The 23,355-nt window shown below is 46.3% G+C and overlaps 1 protein-coding gene, 1 long non-coding RNA gene and 1 pseudogene across 5 annotated transcripts in view; 2 read left to right on the top strand and 1 right to left on the bottom strand.

The window, feature by feature from the left end:
- LOC130356966 (uncharacterized) overlaps positions 1-7,261 on the bottom strand; it is a 107,958-nt gene extending 100,697 nt beyond the window's left edge. The window contains exon 1 of one of the 2 annotated variants that reach the window (XR_008889046.1): positions 7,107-7,261. This is a non-coding gene — a long non-coding RNA (uncharacterized LOC130356966). The remainder of the gene's footprint in view (positions 1-7,106) is intronic. The other variant, XR_008889045.1, reaches the window with a different exon arrangement.
- On the top strand, positions 1,012-1,143 carry LOC130359866 (U2 spliceosomal RNA; annotated as a pseudogene).
- The window catches only part of PIGA (phosphatidylinositol glycan anchor biosynthesis class A), a 28,599-nt gene continuing 12,132 nt past the window's right edge, over positions 6,889-23,355 (top strand). The window contains exons 1-4 of one of the 3 annotated variants that reach the window (XM_056559184.1): positions 6,918-7,025; positions 8,723-8,870; positions 14,438-15,192; positions 22,825-22,957. In XM_056559184.1, coding sequence (XP_056415159.1) covers positions 14,481-15,192; positions 22,825-22,957 — 845 coding nt within the window. In that variant the 5' untranslated portion in view covers positions 6,918-7,025; positions 8,723-8,870; positions 14,438-14,480. Of the gene's footprint in view, positions 7,026-7,347; positions 7,430-8,722; positions 8,871-14,437; positions 15,193-22,824; positions 22,958-23,355 lie in introns of those variants that run through there. The other 2 variants (XM_056559183.1, XM_056559182.1) reach the window with 2 other exon arrangements.

Genomic DNA, 23,355 nt, shown 5'->3' with positions numbered 1-23,355 from the left:
CAAAAGAGCTGCTCTACAGAGAGTGTAATAGCCTGCCACAAGAGCTTCTCCACAGAGAGTGGGATAGCCTGCCACAAGAGCTGCTCAACAGAGAGTGTAATAGCTTGCCATAAGAGCTGTTCTACAGAGAGTGGGATAGCCTGCCACGAGGGCTGCTCTACAGAGAGTGGGATAGCCTGGCACAAGAGCTGCTCTACAGAGAGTGTAATAGCCTACCAAAAGAGCTGGTCTACAGAGAGTGGAGTAGCCTTCCACAAGAGCTGCTCTACAGAGAATGAGGTATCCTGCCACAAGAGCTGCTCTACAGAGAGTGGAATAGCCTGCCACAAGAGCTGCTCAACAGAGAGTGCTATAGCTTGCCATAAGAGCTGCTCTACAGAGAGTGGGATAGCCTGCCACAAGAGCTGCTCTACAGACAGGGGGAAACCCTACCACAAGAGCTGCTCAGCAAAGAGTGTAATAGCCTGTCATAAGAGCTTCTCTACAGAAAGTGGGATAACCTGCCACAACAGCTGCTCTGCAGAGAGTGGGATAGCCTACCACAAAAGCAGCTCTACAGAAGATGGGGTTTTCTACCACAAGAGCTACTCTACAGAGAGTGGAATAGCCTGCCACAAGAGCTACTCTACAGAGAGGAATAGCCTGCCACAAGAGCTGCTTCATAGAGAGTGGGGTTTTCTGCCGCAAGAGCTGCTTTACAGAGATTTGCATAACCTGCCACAAGAACTGCTTTACAAAGAGTGGGATAGCCTGCCACAATAGCTGCTCTACAGAGAGTGGGATAGCCTGCCACAAAGCTGCTTTACAGAGAGTGGCATAGCCTGTCACAAAAGATGCTCTACAGAGAGTGGGATAGCCTGGCACAAGAGCAGCTCTACAGAGAGTGGGATAGCCTGCCACAAGAGCTGCTCTTCAGAGATTGGGATAGGCTACCACAAGAGTTGCTCTACAGAGAGTGTAATAGCTTGCCATATGAGCTGCTTTACAGAGAGTGCAATAGCCTGCCATATGGCCGCTTCTTGGCCTTTTGGCTAAGATCAAGTGTAGTATCTGTTCTTATCAGTTTCATGCCGGTGGTCCAAACAGCATCGGTGTGGAGCTTGTGGGTATGGGTGCTCCGGAGCTGGTTCGATGTGACCTGTTTCCCTCCGGGTCTCACCATGAGGCTGAGAGGGTCTAGAGCCGAGGTACTTTAGTGCCTCAGGGTGTGGTGACCCCGAGGTGCCGAAACTCACTGGGAGTATTGGCTCACTGAGTGGAAGCACTGGCAACATGAACTCTTCATCTTTTGGCACTGACTACTTGATTCCCAGCCTTCTGGCTAGGGTCAGAGAAATTTTTATAAATCCGTCTGGATGTCCGGGCAGTATATCTGCTAGGGCTGGGCGGTATACTGGTTCATACCCAATTTTTTGGGCTGCACGATATGAATTTTCCCCCATACCGCAATAACGTATGGGCCCCTCCCCCTCGGGAATGTATTATCAGCCCAGCGCAGCGCTGTTCACACCTTGGGGAACTAATCCTATGTTACCCGCCAGCACTGTTCTGCCCCCCCCCCCCCCCCCCCCGCCACAATTAGTGATCAGCCCAGCGGGGTACTACTCACATATGTCACCCGCAAGCACTGCCTTCCTCCTCTTTGTTGGGGGCCACCGGAACTCTATACTGTATGCCAGTGGTCTCCAACCTGCAGACCTCCAGCCAGCGGCTGTCCGGGCATGCTGGGAGTTGTAGTCTTGCAACAGCTGGTTGTCCGCAGGTTTGAGACCACTGCTGTACACTGTATACCTATGCCCGGGCTGCAAAAGATAAAGAAAATAAACTGTAACTCACCTACGTCGGCCACACGCTGGGGACGGGAACGTCGGACAGCTGTCAGCCTATCAGCGGCCACAGCGATGTCCCGCCCCAGTCAGTGATAGGCTGAGCCCACTGTCATGTAAGGAGCTCTGGCCGGCTTCTTACATGACAGTGCGCTCAGCCTATCACTGGCCAGGGCGGGACATCGCTGCGGCCGGTGATAGGCTGACGGCTGTCTGACGTTCCAGTCCCAAGGAACAGCGTGTGGCCGACGTAGGTAAGTTAAAGTTTATTTTCTGTATCTTTTGCAGCCCCGGCATAGGTATATAGCGTACAGCAGTGGTCTCCAACCTGCGGACCTCCAGCTGTTGCAAAACTACAACTCCCAGCATGCCCGGACAGCCATTGGCTGTCCGGGCATGCTGGGAGTTGTAGTTTTGCAACAACTGGAGGTCCGCAGGTTGGAGACCACTGGCGTACAGTGAGTTCCATCGCCGGCGGCCCCCAACAAAGATGAGGAGGGCAGTGCCTGAAAGTGACATATGTGAGTAGTACCCCGCTGGGCTGATCATTAATTGGGGGGAGCAGAACAGTGCTGACGGGTCACATGATTTGGGGGGGGGGGGGGGGGAAGCCAAACACCGCGCGCGGGTCACATGATTGGGGCAGGGGGGATTGGGCAGATCAGCGCTGGCAGGTCACATGATTGGGGGGGGTGAAAATACCATTATATACCGTGGAACCGCCGTAAGTTAAAAAAAATTCCGTGATACACATATTTGGTCATACCGCCCAGCCCCAATGTCTGCACACATTCACTTATTTCTTTATTTTTTGCCACTGTGTCACTTTTTGCGTGTTGTGTGTCCAGAGGATTGTTAGGCTGTGGTAGCCCTTCTGGGTGTCCCTCCTAGCGGTCTAGGGGAGGTGTGTGGCTATTAGGTTCCGCACCTCTCTGCAAAAACCCAGGGTACTTCTGCATGGGCAGGGTACCGACCATTATCGGCTCTGCGGGCAGATACCTTGGCTAACGCCAAGGGGGATGCCGGGAGCATTTGTGGTCCCTTAGTAGCTTCGGCGAAAAGGGACATCGAACCTGGAACCTTGCAGGTACTTTTTGGTCCGGAGGCGAAGGGTAAGGTTTGTTGGGGGGCCTCTCTCTTGTCGGAGAAGGGCTTGCGATAGACCGCATCTTTTGTGCACTTTTTTTTAGTGTAAGACGTTTGCACTTTTTCTTTCACTTTGGGTGAATCGAGAGCACGTTCCTCGGCTCTTAAAAATGAGCTGCTTTACAGAAAGTGTAATAGCCTGCCATAAGAGCTACTTTGCAGGGAGAGAAACAGCTTGTCACAGAAGCTGCATCACAGAGGAAGAGACAGCTTGATATCAGAGAAAATCACAATCAGTGTATGTTCCCAGGGAAAAGTGGGACAGAGCCCTTAGCTACTCTGCTGCAACCAGACCAAAGAAAGGGGGCACCTGGTATATGAAACCGTAATAAAGAAGGAAATTCAGGCATCAACTATAACAGAATTTGTTCAAGAAGACTTTGCAATACAGTTGGACTGATCCAGAAAGCTGTGCTATTAAAGGGGTACTCCGGTCGAAAACATTTTTTTTTTTTTAATCAACTGGTACCAGAAAGTTAAAGGGGTACTTCAGTGGAAAACATTTTTTTTTTTTTAAACAACTGGTGCTAGAAAGTTAAACAGTTCTGTAAATTACTTCTATTAAAAAAAATCTTAATCCTTCCAGTACTTATCAGCTGATGTATCCTACAGAGGAAGTTGTGTAGTAATTTTCTGTCTGACCACAGTGCTCTCTGCTGACACCTAGTATACAGCAGCTGATAAGTACTGGAAGGATTAAGATTTTTTAATAGACATAATTTACAAATCTATTTAAAGGAGTTATCCAGGAATAGAAAAACAGAGCTTTTTTTTTTTTCAAAAACCACTCCCAGTCTGTCTCCAGGTAGGGTGTGGTATTACAACTTGGCTTCATTCACTTCAATGGAACTGAGCTGCAGAACCACACCCAACCTGAAGACAGACAGTGTTTTTGGGAAAAAAAATTAGCTATGTTTTTCTATTCCTGGATAACCCCTTTACCTTTCAAGCACCAGTGGATTTGAAAAAAAAAAGTTTTTCACCGGAGTACCCCTTTAAAAGTGGCATTGAGTGACGCCCCTAACATCACACTGAGGAGAAGAGGGAGAATGTCACTCAGCAGTGCGCAACACAGATCTGCCGAGACACCATGCCCCTACATCTGAGCCAGCCAGAGCGCACCAGGGGGACACAGGCCAGGTAAGAAATGACATGGCACAGCGGGGCATCAGAGGAAGGAGGGGAGAGGGGGATGATGTGGCACAGGGGCTGATCAAGGGGCAAAATGAAATTACACAAGGGGTAACAGCCACATTTTTAATGCTGATACTGGAAACTGGCATCCGTCGTAGGATGCACATGATACGTGCCATACGGCGAGGAATGTGTCACCAAACTATGCACATCTAAAAAAGGTGTCCCCAACGTGAAAAGTTTGGAAAGCTCTGGTCTATACGATTATGGACATAAAACAGAGCTTTCCAAACATTTCATGTTGGTGACACCCTTTAAAGACATAGTTTGGTGACACACTCCTCAACGTATGGTCAAGTGCACGTATCACGTTGCACATTCTATGGCGCACATGATGCAGGTATCCAGTATCAGCATTACAAATGTGGCGGCTACCCCTTGTGCCATTCCATCACCCCCCCCCCCTTTAATACCCCTGTGCCATTTGATCACCCTCTTCCATCCACCTCTGTGTTACTTCATCACCCCTGTGCCATTTCATTATCCCCCCTCGAAGTCAGGGGCGTCACTTGTCAGTCCCAGCAGCTCACTGATCTAAAGTGGCCATGGCGCTGTTCTTCTGTTTAAGATCAGCAGCTTGGACCGTGGCAACATTAGAACACTGATCAGCGGCGGCTGCTACTGTGGGACTAGACGGTCCTGGACACACCTGGGAGTTGTGTAAACACACTAATGGGTCGTGGCAACTAGTTTGGAAAGCCCTGACATAAAAGAACCCTAATCTGTCATTGCATCTTTCTGTTTGTTCACTTAGGGGTACGTTCACACATACAGGATCTGCTGCATATTTTCTGCAGCTGATTTTGCTACCCATTGAAGTTAATGGGTAGCAAAATCAGCAGCACAAAATATGCAGCAAAAATATGCAGCAGATCCTGTGTGTGTGAACGTACCCTACAGAAGATACATTTTCAGGGGGGGGGCTGATTTATTTATTTTTTCTTACTAAAGGGGGATGGGGGAGGGGATTTGGTCAAATAAGTTAGGGATCTTCGGTTCTAGACAAATGTTTAGCTAATAATATTAAGGTCAATTGAATTTGTCAACATAAGAAACCTTATATTAACCCCTTAACGACGCAGGACGTATATTTACGTCCTGCGGCGGCTCCCGCGATATGAAGCGGGATCATGCCGCGATCCCGCATCATATCGCGTTGGTCCCGGCGCTCATCAACGGCCGGGACCCGCAGCTAATACCACACATCGCCGATCACGGCGATGTGCGGTATTAACCCTTTAGAAGCGGCGGTCAAAGCTGACCTCCGCTTCTAAAGTGAAAGTGACCCGGCTGCTCAGTCGGGCTGTTCGGGACCGCGGCGTCCCGAACAGCTGACCGGACACCGGGAGGGCCCTTACCTGCCTCCTCGGTGTCCGATCGGCGAATAACTGCTCCGTGCCTGAGATCCAGGCAGGAGCAGTCAAGCGCCGATAACACTGATCACAGGCGTGTTCATACACGCCAGTGATCAGCATAGGAGATCAGTGTGTGCAGTGTTATAGGTCCCTATGGGACCTATAACACTGCAAAAAAAAAGTTTTAATAAAGGTCATTTAACCCCTTCCCTAATAAAAGTTTGAATCACCCCCCTTTTCCCATAAAAAAATAAAACAGTGTAAAAAAATAAATAAATAAACATGTGGTATCGCCGCGTGCGTAAATGTCCGAACTATAAAAATATATCATTAATTAAACCGCACGGTCAATGGCGTACGCGCAAAAAAATTCCAAAGTCCAAAAAAGCACATTTTTGGTAACTTTTTATACCATTAAAAAATGAATAAAAAGTGATCAAAAAGTCCGATCAAAACAAAAATCGTACCGATAAAAACTTCAGATCACGGTGCAAAAAATGAGTCCTCATACCGCCCTGTACGTGGAAAAATAAAAAAGTTATAGGGGTCAGAAGATGACATTTTTAAACGTATAAATTTTCCTGCATGTAGTTATGATTTTTTCCAGAAGTACGACAAAATCAAACCTATATAAGTAGGGGATCATTTTAACCGTATGGACCTACAGAATAATGATAAGGTGTAATTTTTACCGAAATATGCACTGCGTAGAAACGGAAGCCCCCAAAAGTTACAAAATGGCGTTTTTTCTTCGATTTTGTCGCACAATGATTTTTTTTTCCGTTTCGCTGTGCATTTTTGGGTAAAATGACTAATGTCACTGCAAAGTAGAATTGGCGATGCAAAAAATAAGCCATAATATGGATTTTTTGGTGGAAAATTGAAAGGGTTATGATTTTTAAAAGGTAAGGAGGAAAAAACGAAAGTGCAAAAACGGAAAAACCCTGAGTCCTTAAGGGGTTATAGATAATAATAATGCTGGACATTGTAGAGTATATGACAAGCCACTAGGTGTCGCTGGTAGTATAGGACGAGAGACCATGAAACTGTAATTCAGTGTTTTCCAAACAGTGTCTCTAGCTGTTGCTAAACTACAACTCCCAGCATGCTCGGACAGCCAAAGGCTGTCCGGGCATGCTGGGAGTTGCAGTTTTGCAACAGCTGGGGGCACACTGGTTGGGAGTGCCATATATAATAGTACGTTACAAACAGGCTCCGCCCACAAACATACCCACACCGCACAACGCCCATCTGCTCCTACAGCCGTCTAGCCCCGCCCCATTTATGTGTTAAGCCAATAGTATCTGACAGGGGAGAACTAACAGCCAATCCGAGACGAGACGTTGTACAGCCAATGAAATAACTCGTTGGATTACAGCTATGATTGTGTATCGTGCGCTGTGATTGGCTGACGTTGTGTGTGGGGGCGGGTAACTAGGAAGCGCTTGGTACATGTTGTGGTTCAGTGGCGGAGGATGCGGAGAGCTGTTTTGCTAAGAGGCCGGTAAGGATGCGCTGCTGTCGGTATAACACGGGGCCGGGCAGTGTTACTAATAACAGGGGAGTAGTCCATTCAGTCACTCACTTTATTAAGCGAGAAAGCGCTTACAGGTGTGCGGTTCTTGCTGCGTTTTCCTTGCGGCACATGAGTGTGATTATTACTTTTGAGGTTATTAGGTTTCTGACAGGGAAAGTAAAGCGAGATAGATGACAGGAGCTAGTGCGGAGGACAGTTACTCAGCGACCAATCAGATTGTAGGTTTCGTTTCTCCGGCGCTCTTTAAGAAAATGAAAGCAGTTTCCTGATTGGTTGCTATGGGTAACCGCTTCTACCTGACAGCAGTTGTCCCTGTCCCCTCTGGCTTGTATTATTTATGTGGTTGTCACAACCTGTAATCATTAGACCAGGTCTACAGAATGTTGCCCAACTGGCTGTCTGGGCATGCTGGGAGTTGTAGTTGTGCAACAGCTTAAAGCCCATAGAGGGGGGGGGGGGGGGGAATACTGCTTGTGCCGTCTTTTTCTCCCACTTAAAAACAGCGACTATAATGGGGTCCATTGGGACCCGCTGTTGTCTGTTAATGGGTGTTCTTGACGGGCACAACGGTAGTGTGAGTGTAGCCTTAAAGGGGTACTCCGGCCCTGATACATCTTATCCCCTATAGGATAGGGGATAAAATGTCTCACCGTGGGGGTCCCGCCTCTGGGGACCCCCACCATTTTGTATGCGCCACTCAGCTGTTTGAGCTACACGCCGCGGTGCCAGCTCACAAACAGCCGAGTGGCGACCAAGGGGCCGGAGTATCGTGACGTCACGCCCCCTCCCAAAGACTTGCATAGCGGGGGGTGATGTCACATGGGGGCGGAGTCGTGACATCAAGCTACTCCAGCTCCTTGGTCACCACCCGACTGTTTTAGAGCTGGCACCACAACATGCAGCTCCAACAGGTGGGTGGCGAATACAAGATTGCGGGGATCCCGAGCGGTGGGAGCCCCGCGGTCAGGCATCTTATCCCCTATCCTATGGATAAGGGGATAAGATGTCTCAGGGCCGGAGTACCCCTTTAAGATGTCATTTTGTCATAGGGTTGTAGTTTTACAACAGCATCAGAGGTGCAGGTTGGGGAGCACAATGGGAGAGTACCACTTTAAAGGGGTAGTCCAGTGGTGAAAAACGTATCCCCTATCCTAAGGATAGGGGATAAGTTTCAGATAGCGGGGGGGTACGAGCGCTGGGGCCCCCCGCAAGCTCCTGTACGGGGCCCCGACAGCCCGCCGGAATGGGGTGTGTTGACCACTGCACAAAGCGGCAGCTGACACGCCCCCACAATACAATTCTATTGCAGAGGCGGAGCGCTGCCTTCGGCAATCTCTGGCTCTGACATAGAGTTGTATTGTGGGGGCGTGTCAGCTGCCGCTTCGTGCGGTGGTCAACACGCCCCTTTCCCGCGGGCTGCCGGGGCCCCGTACAGGAGCTCGCGGGGGCCCCAGCGGTCAGACCCCCCCGCGATCTGAAACTTATCCCCTATCCTTAGGATAGGGGATACGTTTTACACCACTGGATATCTCCTTTAAGGCAGTGGACCTTCAGCTGTTGCAAAACTACAACTCCCAGCATGCCCGAACAGCAAAATGTGTGGAGAGAACCATTCTTCAAGCTTATCTTCCAGTCAGAAAAAAAGTCTTTGTTGTCCTTGACAGGTCTACAAGGATGTGACTGCACCCATAATGTGACATCATTTAAAGGCGCTGTACACACAGATCAGGTTCTTGAAGAGTTTATAGAAGGCGATTAGCTATTAACAGAAGTACAAATACGTCATATTCTGATATGACACAAACCTGGCAGGTATGAAGCAATAACCTTTGTAATCCTCATTTAACCTCTTCAGCGTGGTTATTGAGATGGTTTCCTTCATCTGTGGCAGCGTTTCGTTAAAGCAGCTTTGCAGACAGTGAAGTCCTTATTCCCTGCTATTGCCTTGTCAGCCCCTTATCCCACTAGTTATGAGCATGCTGGACTTGTAGTACAACATATCAGTGCCCGGCTGTGCTGCTGTCCCTGAAGAGATCACACGGTATAAGGTAACCAATTACCAGGACATCTAACAAATACCGTCCCCCACAGGAGACAAAAACAAAACATACCCTTAGGGCACGTTCACACGTGAGCGTTTTCTGCTGCAGAATTGCCTACGCAGATTTTGTTACCCATTGACTTCAATGGGAAGCAAAATCTGCTACAGCAAATCTGCAGCAGAAAATACACACGTGAATGTACCCTTAGGCTACGTTCACATGTCCAGGATCTGCTGCATATCTTGTGCAGCAGATTTTGCTACCCATTTTGGGTAGCAAAATCGGCTGCAGAAAATATGCAGCAGATCCTGTATGTGTGAACTTACCCTTATGGTATTTGTTGGATCCTTACATTAAAGAGTTATACTGTCAGTTTAAAATTAATTCTCTATCCATAGGAGAACTAGGTGATCAGTGGGCCTCCGACCACTAAGACCTCTGGCAATAACCAGAACAGGGGAGAAATGTTGTCAGTAATAGAAAGAACTAACTGTGGCTTGCCCACTGCTCCGATCACTCTTGATGGGAATTCTGAGCAGTGCCAAGCGCTGTGCTCAGTGGGCGGGCATGCGTACTGCCACTCCACTTTGGGACAAGGCATCTTATTTTGTGGACCCCATTCAGCTGCCTATCCTGTGGCTTGGTGGTAACTTGTAATCTTGGGATAAGAAAATGTTAAAGAAGTTACGGTATATAATATCTATAAACTTATCCCCTATCCTCAGAGACGGAGCGCAGGCTGGAGATCGCGGGGGGTTCCAGTGGTTGGACCCTCCATAATCTGACATTTATTCCCTATCCTGAGAATAGGGAAGAAGTATTTGGTAACTGGATTACCTCTTTTTGAGATAAGAATTGCTAGTGAGCATTCCCCTGATATGTTTAAATCTTAACTTTATAAAATGTCACTGATGTCTGGACCCTTTCCCATTCCTCTTGGTACTCTCTCTTACTGGCAGATTCCTGCACCATCTGCTATGGCATGAACAGTCACAGATCGCTCCTGACAGGCAGAGGGAACAAACACTCTAGTTGTCACTTGACAGCAAGTGGTTTCCCTTGTTATATTTTTTTTCCTTTTTAAGGTTCTGTTTACACAGGTGGATTTCGTGCAAATTCCCTGCATTGTATTTGCAGTAAATTTTGCTACCATAAACTTCAGTGGGTCAGCAGAAAATCTGCATAAGTAGCAGATTTACTGATTTTCTAAGGACCCATTGAAGTAAATTGTTGGAAAATCTGCTGTGAAAATACGATGCGCGGGCAGGGCTCTGCGGCTCCCTAGGTGCGTGGGCAGGGCTCTGCGGCTCCCTAGGTGCGTGGGAAAGGGCTCTGCGGCTCCCTAGGTGCGTGGGAAAGGGCTCTGCGGCTCCCTACGTGCGTGGGCAGGGCTCTGCGGCTCCCTACGTGCGTGGGCAGGGCTCTGCGGCTCCCTACGTGCGTGGGCAGGGCTCTGCGGCTCCCTACGTGCGTGGGCAGGGCTCTGCGGCTCCCTACGTGCGTGGGCAGGGCTCTGCGGCTCCCTACGTGCGTGGGCAGGGCTCTGCGGCTCCCTACGTGCGTGGGCAGGGCTCTGCGGCTCCCTACGTGCGTGGGCAGGGCTCTGCGGCTCCCTACGTGCGTGGGCAGGGCTCTGCGGCTCCCTACGTGCGTGGGCAGGGCTCTGCGGCTCCCTACGTGCGTGGGCAGGGCTCTGCGGCTCCCTACGTGCGTGGGCAGGGCTCTGCGGCTCCCTACGTGCGTGGGCAGGGCTCTGCGGCTCCCTACGTGCGTGGGCAGGGCTCTGCGGCTCCCTACGTGCGTGGGCAGGGCTCTGCGGCTCCCTACGTGCGTGGGCAGGGCTCTGCGGCTCCCTACGTGCGTGGGCAGGGCTCTGCGGCTCCCTACGTGCGTGGGCAGGGCTCTGCGGCTCCCTACGTGCGTGGGCAGGGCTCTGCGGCTCCCTACGTGCGTGGGCAGGGCTCTGCGGCTCCCTACGTGCGTGGGCAGGGCTCTGCGGCTCCCTACGTGCGTGGGCAGGGCTCTGCGGCTCCCTACGTGCGTGGGCAGGGCTCTGCGGCTCCCTACGTGCGTGGGCAGGGCTCTGCGGCTCCCTACGTGCGTGGGCAGGGCTCTGCGGCTCCCTACGTGCGTGGGCAGGGCTCTGCGGCTCCCTACGTGCGTGGGCAGGGCTCTGCGGCTCCCTACGTGCGTGGGCAGGGCTCTGCGGCTCCCTACGTGCGTGGGCAGGGCTCTGCGGCTCCCTACGTGCGTGGGCAGGGCTCTGCGGCTCCCTACGTGCGTGGGCAGGGCTCTGCGGCTCCCTACGTGCGTGGGCAGGGCTCTGCGGCTCCCTACGTGCGTGGGCAGGGCTCTGCGGCTCCCTACGTGCGTGGGCAGGGCTCTGCGGCTCCCTACGTGCGTGGGCAGGGCTCTGCGGCTCCCTACGTGCGTGGGCAGGGCTCTGCGGCTCCCTAGGTGCGTGGGAAAGGGCTCTGCGGCTCCCTAGGTGCGTGGGAAAGGGCTCTGCGGCTCCCTAGGTGCGTGGGAAAGGGCTCTGCGGCTCCCTAGGTGCGTGGGAAAGGGCTCTGCGGCTCCCTAGGTGCGTGGGAAAGGGCTCTACATCAACTTGTAGTGGTGCAGCGCTGGAGCATGGTTGACATAAGTATTGTTCCAACCTTGTCTTATTGAATATTTGTGTCATCCGCCTCGCCCTAAATGGAACAAGCCTGCATTCTTCTGCACAGTTACGCCCTTTAGCTTGTACACTTCACTGGAGCTCCGGCAGTTGAAGACATTGCATAATGTTGATGATACACAAAACTTTTTAGGTCAAACTCAAGGGGATTTCCTATCTTTATAAAGTAATAGGTTATGCTGTCACTTAAGGATAAATGGTATCTGACTGGTAGAGACCACCACTGCAGGGAAACACAGCACTACATCTTCTGTGCATCCACTTATTTTGAAGCATCGGTGGGTGTCCCAGAGGTTGGACCCCCAATGTTCATTAAAGTGATAACCTATTGTGGTGTCCTGGCACCGGATTGTATCCGTTGCTTGTGGTGAGGTCCCCAACGACAGAGTCCCTAGGTAGGGCTGGGGTCCTCATCTAAAGTTAGCCCCTTGTCACCCCTTTTATAACTAAAATTATTTAAATTCAATGTGTATATATGTAAATAAATGTATTCTTACCTAGTGTAGCGTCGCAGGACCTGCGGGTCACGTGATGCGTTCCAAGACTCTATGGTATGTGCTTGAGGACCTTTTGGAGGAAGTCAGGTGTTCACCCATGATTCCTTGTGACAGCTGACAACGGACCAATCTAAAACGGCCCTGCCCATATAAGGGTGCAGTGGCCATTGTTCGCTCTCTTGTTCCTGCGCTGTCAAGCAAGCAGCATCTCTGCGCAGCTGTCATCAGTGAGACTAGGCCCGAGCCTTGCGGCAACGGCTGGACTTAACAAACCGTGAGTGTAATCAATCCCTATGTACTCTGCAAGATCACCGGACCTATTATAACCCCTAAATCTGGATGGATCTCTGCAAATTACCCTAATTCTAAGACTTTTATGCAAAGTCAAGGTCCGCAACAACTGTCAGTCACCAGAGTGTGTAAAGACTGTATTGCCAAAGACTGTTACTGTTCATTGGATGTACCGCAAGTTCTTAAGTAAAGTTTATTCAAGTTCAACTACCTTGTGGACCTTCAGTCTTTTTATGCATGCACCTATCGTTACTGGGAAGGGCGGCGATAGGCCGGAGTTCTACCTCAGCATACTAGCCCTCAGCCTGGCGTCACGAGTGACAGGGTTAACATTAACTCCTGATATACCAAAGCAACACCTCAACTACACTACCCCTACCCCTGAGGCCTACCACACTATCCTAGAGAAATGCCATCCATTATAAGATGGGAATAACTCTATTAAACGGAAACTTACAGCAGGATCACCCGCACCTGGATATAGTGTGGGTGATCGTCTTTAAGTCGCTCTTTGCCTGGTTCCAATACATACAGGGAGATTTGCAATATCTTCCTTGTGGCTAGTATGTTACTTTTTAGTTCTGTACAATGATGGCGGCTCCTACATTTTCAGCAATTGGTTTCAAGTGCCCTGGGTCCCAATCTCTCCTTCCTTTTCCTAAATATGAATTTGTCATGAGATCGTCACTGGGACAAGAAACAGCTCGCTGAAAGCTCAGGAGCCGCCTCCATTGCACAGAACAAAAAATCAGCCTACCCTACCAGCCACGAAGATATCTCAAGATTCCCTGAATGTATCGGAACCGGGTAAAGAGCATTTTTAAGAGGATCACCCACGCTTTATATCTATATATTCAAGTTAGTGCGGGTGATCCTGCTATCATTTCCCCTTTTGAGTCTGAAAGGTTCTAAGGGTGGGTTCACACTACGTTTGTAGTGTACGGGTGCTGGATCCAGTTGGGAGGGGCAAAAACCCGCCGCTCCCGTATCCCAGCCGGATCTGGCCCAAACCCCATTCATTTCAATGAGCCGACCGGAGTCAAACGCTGACTCTGGTTGTCTCATTTTTGGCCCGTATACGGTTTTCTGACCGGATCTAAAACCAAGGGTTTTCACCCCTCCCAACCGGGTCCAGCACCCGTACACTACAAACCCACCCTAAGAGTGAAACTGTTTTCATAGTGATGGTGAAAATCTCCATTTCACAGCTAGGCAGCACCATGGCTTTGGTGCAAACTACAGTAAGTCAATAACAAACAAAATTCCTAGGCGTTCCTTTGTATACCTGGTCTTTTTATTGTATGACATTAAATGATATATTGCTTGGAGAAATGTTAAGTTCACACGTCTAGTTATTTATGCTAAATGCTGTACATGACAAGCAGCGGGGCTCTTCTCTGCCTGGCAATCCTTAAATATACAGTGTATTGGAGGCATCAATGTGGTGAGCAGCACTATTGGACAAGCAGCCGCAGGGGTCGGGACAAGTGAGTTTTTTTTTTTTTTTTTTTTTAATTCTTTTTAGAAAAAGACATTCTGTCACCAGAATAACCTTTTAAAGAATCTGCTGGTAGTGTCTTAGTGCCAGATACCACAGAGTTATTGTCTTAATGGGTCAGACTTGCTTTGGTAGCACAAGGATTGTCAGAATTCACCAAATATACTTTATTTACAAATAATTCAATTTGAGAAAAATAAAATATATGAATAGATTTATTATGGGGGGAGATTGCTGGGGTAAAACAATATACTTTATTTCTTATCTCTTTAATTTGTATGTATTTTATACTGTATTATTTTAATTATATAATTTACCGTATTTATTGTGGATTTATTTTTTCACTGACTAGTACTTGTGTATTTGATCTACAGATCCACATAGTGAGTGGGCAGCTCTCTACCTCTGGTCTCTACTATGGTTCACAGGAGAAGAGATGGGAACAAGGCCAGCTCCAGTAGTAACTCTTTAAGGACTACAGGAACTGTGAATACGCCATGTAGGACTCATAGCATATGTATGGTCTCTGACTTTTTTTACCCAAATATGGGTGGGGTGGAAAGTCATATTTATCAGCTTTCACAGTGCCTGATCGAGAGAGGACACAAGGTTATAATTGTCACCCATGCTTATGGGGACAGGAAAGGAATCCGCTACCTCACCAATGGACTGAAGGTATATTACTTACCTTTAAAAGTCATGTATAACCAGTCTACAGCCACTACATTATTGCACAGCCTACCTCTTCTCAGGTATATATTCGTAAGGGAACGCGTCACCGTTGTTCATTCACACAGTTCTTTTTCTGCCATGGCCCATGACGCCCTTTTTCATGCAAAGACTTTGGGACTCCATACAGTCTTTACAGACCATTCTCTCTTTGGATTTGCAGATGTTAGCTCTGTCCTCACCAACAAACTTCTTACAGTGTCTCTCTGTGATACAAATCACATTATCTGCGTGTCTTACACCAGCAAAGAAAACACTGTGCTCCGAGCGGCTCTGGATCCTCAGATTGTCTCTGTGATTCCAAATGCTGTAGACCCTACAGACTTCACTCCAGACCCACAGAAGAAGAAAAGTAATAAAATCACCATTGTCGTGGTCAGCAGACTTGTTTACAGAAAAGGTAAAACAGCCGATTTTAAGACTTCCTGTAAGACTAAATGTGGTGTGTTTTTTTTTATTTTATTTTTTTTTATTCCCCCCCCCCCCCTGTGTTTTGAGTATGTGACAACATTCAGATACATGTGGATCCAAACTCTGAGACCCCTGCTGATGTGGAGTATGAAAAGTCTCTCTCTTTTTGGCACTCTTCCATTAAGCTAAACAGAAATGTTATGTTGCAGCATCACAGACAATAGTTAGCTGGAAGCATCGCTGTGCAGCGAAACGTTTTAAAGAAGTCAGTGCTTAGGCCAGTGTTTCCCAACCAGGCTGCCACCAGCTGTTGCAAAACTACAACTCCCAGCATGCCCGGACAGCCGTTGACAACAGTTTTGCAACAGTTGGAGGCATCCTTGTTTGGAAACACCGGCTAAGTGTAGCATTGTGTCTTGATGATTCTAAGGCACAATGGGATCCTACCAGTTGGTTGGAACATGCTGTCAGCAAATGGCATATTCTCGTTATATTCCAGTTGCTTTCATTTGTAAAACTCCATGGGGGAGATTTATCAAAACCTGTGCAAAGGAAAAGTTTCCCATAGCAACCAATCAGATCACTTCTTAACGTTTTTGCAGAGGCCTTGTTAAAAATGAAAGAAGCGATCTGGTTGCTATGGGCATCTGGGCAACTTTTCCTCTGGACAGGTATTCATAAACCCCCCCCCCCCCCCCCCCATAAGGCTGATTTTTAGCTAAAATTACAGTGATGGCCGTAAATGTTGGCACCCCCTAATTTTTTTCTAGAAAATGAAGTATTTCTCACAGAAAAGGATTGCAGTAACACATGTTTTGCTATACACCTGTTTATTCCCTTTGTGTGTATTGGAACTAAACCAAAATAGAGAGGGGGGAAAAAAAGCTAATTGGGCATAATGTCAGTCCAAACTCCAAAAATAGGCAGGACAAAATAATTGGCACCCTTTAAAAATTGTTGAAAAATAAGATTGTTTCAAGCATGTGCTGCTCCTTAGAACTCACCTGGGGCAAGTAACAGGTGTGGGCAATATAAAAATCACACCTGAAAGCAGATAAAAAGGAGAGAATTTCACTTAGTCTTTGCATTATGTGTCTGTGTGCCACACTAAGCATGGACAACAGAAAGAGAAGAGAACTGTCTGAGGACTTGAGAAACCAAATTGTGGAAAAATATCAACAATCTGAAGGTTACAAGTCCATCTCCAGAGATCTAGATTTGCCTTTGTCCACAGTGCGCAACATTATCAAGAAGTTTGCAACCCATGGCACTGGGCGTGGATGGAAGAGAAAAATTGATGAAAGGTGTCAATGCAAGTAGTCCGGATGGTAGATAAGCAGCCCCAAACAAGTTCCAAAGATATTCAAGCTGTCCTGCAGGTTCAGGGAGCATCAGTCTCAGCACAAACTATCCGTGGACACCTAGGAGGACCCCACTGCTGACACAGACATAAAAAAGCAATACAACATATTGCCAAAATGAAATTGAGTAAGCCAAAATCCTTCTGGGAAAACGTCTTGTGGACAGATGAGACCAAGATAGAGCTTTTTGGTAAAGCACATCATAGTAACATACTAACATAGTTCATAAGGTTGAAAAAAGACCAGAGTCCGTCAAGTTCAACCTATAACCCTAATAGGTCCCTATTGAGTTGAGTTCTACTGTTTCCAGAAAACGGAATGAGGCCTACAAAGAAAAGAACACAGTAACTACAGTGAAATATGGTGGCGGTTCGATTATGTTTTGGGGTTGTTTTGCTGCCTCTGGCACTGGGTGCCGTGAATGTGTGCAAGGCATCATGAAATCTGAGGATTACCAACGGATTTTGGGTCGCATTGTACAGCCCAGTGTCAGAAAGCTGGGTTTGCATCCGAGATCTTGGGTCTTCCAGCAGGACAATGGCCCCAAACATACGTCAAAAAGCACCCAGAAATGGATGGCAACAAAGCGCTGGAGGGTTCTGAAGTGGCAGTAATGAGTCCAGATCTAAATCCCATTGAACACCTGTGGAGAGATCTTAAAATTGCTGTTGGGAAAAGGTGCCCTTCCAATAAGAGACCTGGAGCAGTTTGCAAAGGAAGAGTGGTCCAATATTCCGGCTGAGAGGTGTAAGAAGCTTATTGATGCTTATAGGAGGCGACTTATTTCAGTAATTTTTTCCAAAGGGTGTGGAACCAAATATTAAGTTAAGGGTGCCAATAATTTTGTCCAGCCCATTTTTAAAGTGTGGTGTGACATTGTTCAATTTGCTTATTATTTTTTTTTTTTTTTTTCCTCTCACCCCCCTCCCTCCCTTTTTTGGTTTAATTCCAATACACACAAAGGGGGAGATTTATCATTATTTGTCTATTGTAGACACAGATTTACCCCTTTTACATTGCTTGTCTAATTTACACTCTTGCTCAGAATTTACTGTCCCAGCTTTTTCCTGCGTTTTGTCAGATTTTCTTGCATTTTTTTTCTTGCGTTTTTTGCTTGTGTGTGGAAACAAAAATGTACTAAACTTTTTGGGTTTTTTTCTTAGAAATTTAGATACATGAATGCGGAGGACTGTCAGATTTAGTGGATTGAGACGATGAACAGCGTTTTTTTTTAAATGTCAATAAAAGGGTTAATGAGGGCTGTGGGGGAGTGTATTTTTAAATAAAAATGTTTTTCAATGTGTTGTGTTTTTTACAATTGAATTTTCAGGCTTAGTAGTGGAAGGCGTCCTGTAGACAGAATCTATTACTCTGCCAGGGCTTAGTGTTAGCCCCCATATCAGCTAGTGCTAACCCCCAATTATTACCCCGGTACCCACCGCCACAGGGTTTCTGGGAAGAGCCGATACCAACAGGCCCGGAGCATCAAAAATGGCGCTCCTGGGCCTAGGCTGTAACAGGCTGTCCTTATTTAGGCTGGGGAGGGCCAGTAACAATGGTCCTTGCTTACCCTCGTAAGGTCAGGCTGTTGCTGCTTGGTTGGTATCTGGCTGATACTGAAAAAATGAGGGAACCACACACTTATTTTTAAATTTATTTATAAAAAAAATAACTCATAGGTTCCCCCTATTTTTAGTATCAGCCAGATACCAACCAAGCAGCAACAGCCTGACGTTACCAGGGTGGGCGAGGACCATTGTTACTGGCCCTCCCCAGCCTGTTACCGCCTAGGCCCAGGAGCGCCATTTTTGACGCTCTGGGCCTGTTGGTACCGGCACCCCTGTGGTGGTAGCTACTGGGGTAATAATTAGAGGTTAGCGTTAGCTGATTTTAGGGCTAACACTAAGCCCCAACTTAGTAATGGATTCCGTCTATATGACAGCTTCCACTACTAACCCTGAAAATTCAATTATAAAAAAAAAAACATGACCCATTGAAAAAATTTTTTTTATTTGAAAACAACACTCCCCCACAGCTCTCGTTAACCATTTTATTGAAATAAAAAAAATAAAAAACGCTGGTCATCGTCACAGTCCACCAAATCTGACGTAGTCCTCCACATTCAGGTATCTGAAATGAGAAAAAAAGAAAAACAAGAAATATGGGTTAGTAAATTTTTTGCGCTCTCCCCTGGGAAGAGCGCACATAATGCAGCGTGTTCCTAAACAGGGAGCCTCCAATTGTTGCTAAACTACAACTCCCATCATGGGGGCTGTAGTTAAGCAACAGCTGGAGTCTCCCTGTTTGGGAACACACTGCCAGAAAGGCTCTGTTCCCATTATGCAAAACGCATAATGTGAACCGAGATCTGTCCCTTTTTGCCCTTGGACTAATACTACTATCATACTACAGTTTAATAACTGTAAAAGCTGGCAATACATGTGTCTACACTGTGGAGAGGGGAGCTCTGATTGGTGAATAGCTATTGACCAATCCGTGCTCCCGTGTTACGGCGCGGATTAGGAATTATGACAATTTATATAGAAGCCGACGGGCAGCGCAGTGGAGACGCATGTACCGCCGGTTTGTATACTTAATGATTGCAGATCCCAGCAGCTCTCCAGAGAATGATCTGCTGAGATCCGCATTTAAATTAAAAAGCCGGCGGTACATGCGTCTACACTGCGCACCCCGCCGGCTTCTATATACATTGTCTTAATTCCTGCCGCCGGAACATGGGAGCTCTGATTGGTGAATACCTATTGACCAATCGGAGCTCCCCTCTCCCGGCGGCGAGGATTATGAATTATGACAGTGTTCAAGACAGTTTTCTTCACTACAGGCTGGGTGCGCAGTGTAGACGCATGTACCGCCGGCTTTTACAGTTAATAAACGCGGGTCTCTGCAGAATGACCTGGTGCGATCTGCACCTCAGCCCCTGGACTAACTCCCATCATGGGCAGAGTCTGTACATGATGGGAGTAGAAGTCCTTACTGTGCCAAAATAGACACTTTGGTACGTGTCCTCCGAGGTGGTGTATATTTGCTCAAGAAAATGCTGTTTGCGCATTTTTTTTTGGCGCAAAAAAACCCCACAGTTAGTAAATATGATTCTACAGTAGAAAATCCTCTATGGTAAACTTAACTGTTGACAAGGCGATGAAGAATTCTATCAAAATTTGCGCAAAAAAAACTTGCGCATATTTTTGCACAAAAATAGACACAAAACAGCTCTATATACAATGATAAATTCCCCCCAAAGGGAATAAACACGTGTATAGCAAAACATGTTACTGCAATCCTTTTTCTGTGAGAAATACTTCATTTTATAGAAACATTTCAGGATTGTGAACATTTACAGCCATGAATGTATACCCATAGCTTGTGCAGAGGAGTAAGAGCAGGAGAAGCATGCAGTAGCGCACTTTACTCCCTGCTCGCAGCAATCTCCATCCTGCACCTCCGTTGTAAGTCTATGGAGCAGTCCAGAGAAGCTGGATGGGGATTGAGGCAAGCCGGGTAGGGAAGCACACTAACGTGCATTTCCCTCCGCTAGTACTTTTGATCGGTGGTCACCTGATCAAAACTTTTGACATGTCTCTGTGATATAAAAGAGAATAAAAACAGATTTAACAGCACAAAAGTGGTTACTCAGCCTTACTAAATGAAGCAAAAAAGATGCAAAGTCAATCAACCCAGTAGTCCCAAACCCTGGTCACAACATCTAAGCAGAAAACACAGGAAAGCATTAAAAAAAGTGCATGTTTATCCTAACAAAAGTGCATGATGCATCTAAATAAAGTGCAGTGTTTCAGCATAGTCTTGCTTGACAAAGGCCTATGTTGAGGCCAAAATGTTGCACTTTATTTGGATGTGCTATGCACTTTTTTTCATATTTTTTCTTTCTGGTTTCATGGTTCGTAAGTTTTAAGCCAAAAAATGAGGAATGTGAATGAGGCCAATATCATACATAGCTTATTCACTGGACTTTACAGCAATAGTCAAGCATGGCTGTAATATTTTCAGGATGCAATTCGGCTGCGGTATGTTCACAAGATGGAATTTCGTGCAGAACTCCACATTGGTATTCCGCAGGAAGATTTTGTAGCAGCAGAGTCTTTTTTATTTTTATTATTTTTTTTTATATCAGTGGGATTCTGCTGCATTGTGCATACAGCATAATTTTGGCGCCAGTTTCTGCAGCGGAAATACAAATTCCGGTGAGAATAGACATGTCTATTCTTTGTGCGGAGTCCACGTGGAAATGCATTGTCGTCGATGATACAACGCATTTCCGAGTGGTGCGCTGCGCTATTGGGGCAATGTCAGCACGGAAACTTTCCGTGCAGACATTGACTGTATGAACATTGCCTTCTGATGCAGGTCTTGTGGGAGGAGAAGGGGTGCTATTTCTGCATAACCAGGACAAATTACTATTCTAGAAGCAAAGGAAGCTGGTTTACATTGCTTTTGTGAACTCTAAGGGATATATTTGTTATAGTGGTCTGTGTTTGTGTGTTGTGGTGGTGTGTTTTATTTTTTTTTTTTTTTTTTTTTTTTTTTATGCCCTTTTTATTTTATGGCATTTATTAAAAAGCAGTATTCTTTAGTACTTGTGTTTTTTTGTTTTAGTTTTTTTTTATTAGGGTGTACAGGTGTTTTTTGCTCTTTTGTTTTTTTTTTGGGGGGGGGGAGAGGGGAGGGGGGGGGGGGGGGGGGGAAACACTACATTTACCCCCCCCCCCCCCCCCCCCCCCCCCCATAGAATTGCCAGTAGAGGTCCCACATACTTGTGACCCAGCACTTTGTCGACTTATGGGGTACTTTTATTCATGGGAGAAAATAGGTAAAACATTTGGGTGGCTTTTTCTTCTTTTACCCCTTTTGGAATTGAAAAATTGGGGTTACACAAGCATTTTAGTGTAAAAGTTTTTTAATTTTTCATTTTCATGGCCGACTGTTCCAAAATTATATCAAGCACCTGTGGGGTGTAAATTCTCACTGCACCCCTTATTACATTCCTTGAGTAGGTGTAGTTTCCAAAATGGAGTCACATGTCGGGGGTTTACACTGTTTTTGACACCATTGGAGCTTTCGTAAGTGCGACATGGCCCCCGAAAACTATTCCAGTCAAATTCTTTCTCCACAGCCTAATGGTGATTCTTCTTCTCTGAGCCGTGTAGTGAGCTGCACAGCACCTTGCATCCACATTTGGGGTATTTCCATATTTAGGAGTTATAGGATTACAAATCTTGAGGGGCTTTTCCTTCTTTTACCCCTTGTAAAAATAAAACATTTGGGGCTACATATAAGTAAAAAAAAATTTGATTTTGACACTTTCTCCATTTAGCCGCTATTCCTGTGAAACACCTGAAGTGTTAACTTTGAGTGTCATTTTATATACTTTAAGGGTTGTAGTTTTTTTTAATGGGGTCACTTTTATGAAAGATTTCTAACCCCTTAAATCCTCTTGAATCTGAACTGGTTCCTGTAAAATTCAGACTTTGAAATTTACGTGGAAAATTGCTGCTAAAGCCCTTTAATGTGTTTAAAAACATGCCTACTTTATGATGTCAACATAAAGTAGACATATTGATTCATACATACAATGTGTCATTTATTTGGAATGATCATTTTCCTTTCAAGCAGATAATTTCAAATTTAGAAAATGCTAATTTTTCCATTTATTTTTTCATTACATTTTCTTTAATTTTTCACAATGAAATCATACAAGTATGTAAAAAATTTACCACTATCTTAAAGTAGAATATGTCACGTCCTGCATCCTCAAGGGGTTAAAGGGGTACTCCGCCTTTAGGCATCTTATCCCCTATTGCGGATAAGATGTCCGATCTTGGGGGTCCGGCCGATGGGACCCCCCCCCCCCCGGCAAGCAGACATGTGAACATGTCATTTGGATAGGGGATAAGATGTTTAGGGGTGGAGTACCCCTTTAACTGGCTGCATAATTTTTTTTTTTGGCAAAAACTAAATGTTTTTTTCTGGAAAAATGCTATATATAACAACATATCTTGTATTTGTTGTTGCCCATCTTTCCCAAAATCTATAAAAATATCCACACTGTAAGGGATTCTGAGCACTGCTAATTTATGGAAGAATAAAATATCACCGATTTGGAAGCACAATGATTGGAATTTGACTGTCAGTCTTACCTTACTTACCAGTGTTCTGGTGTCAGACTTTTCCCTGATGTGTTTTTTTATTTTAATTTAATTATTTATTTTTTTTCCTTTTTAAAGGTGTCGATCTTCTTGGTGGTATCATTCCTGAAATGTGTCAGAAATATCCCGAACTGCACTTTCTTATCGGAGGTGAAGGGCCCAAGAGAATCATTTTAGAAGAAGTAAGGGAAAGATACCAGCTCCATGACAGGTAAAGTGTATATTTAGAAATGTTATCTGGTTCACACAGACTTATAGTGCACATGTGATGTGCCATGGGTCTCTCTGAGCCACGTGTGGGGCAAGGGGGGGTTGCCCTGAAGCTTCCATTGCCTTTGGCAGATCCATCAAAGATACCTTTCAATTTAGGGCGGATAGATTCCCTTTAACATTGATAATTGTTAAGTGCTGGATTTTTATTAGTGTGTAATGTTTGTTGTTGGTGGGAATTTTCAGCAGTTTATTTACTGGATTTTGTGTGAATTCAATACTAAATAGGTCGGATTGTGAGAACACTCCCCTTTTTTTGGTCAGTCACACCACCTTTTCTGATTTGTAGGGTTATTTTGGTGCAGTGCGCCAAAAATTCTGGCACAGACAGAATTTGTG

Source organism: Hyla sarda, chromosome 2, assembly GCF_029499605.1.
Source record: "Hyla sarda isolate aHylSar1 chromosome 2, aHylSar1.hap1, whole genome shotgun sequence".
Classification (NCBI taxonomy): Eukaryota; Metazoa; Chordata; class Amphibia; order Anura; family Hylidae; genus Hyla; species Hyla sarda.
Note: the sequence above shows the minus strand (reverse complement) of the source record. Positions and strands in the feature narration are given on the sequence as shown.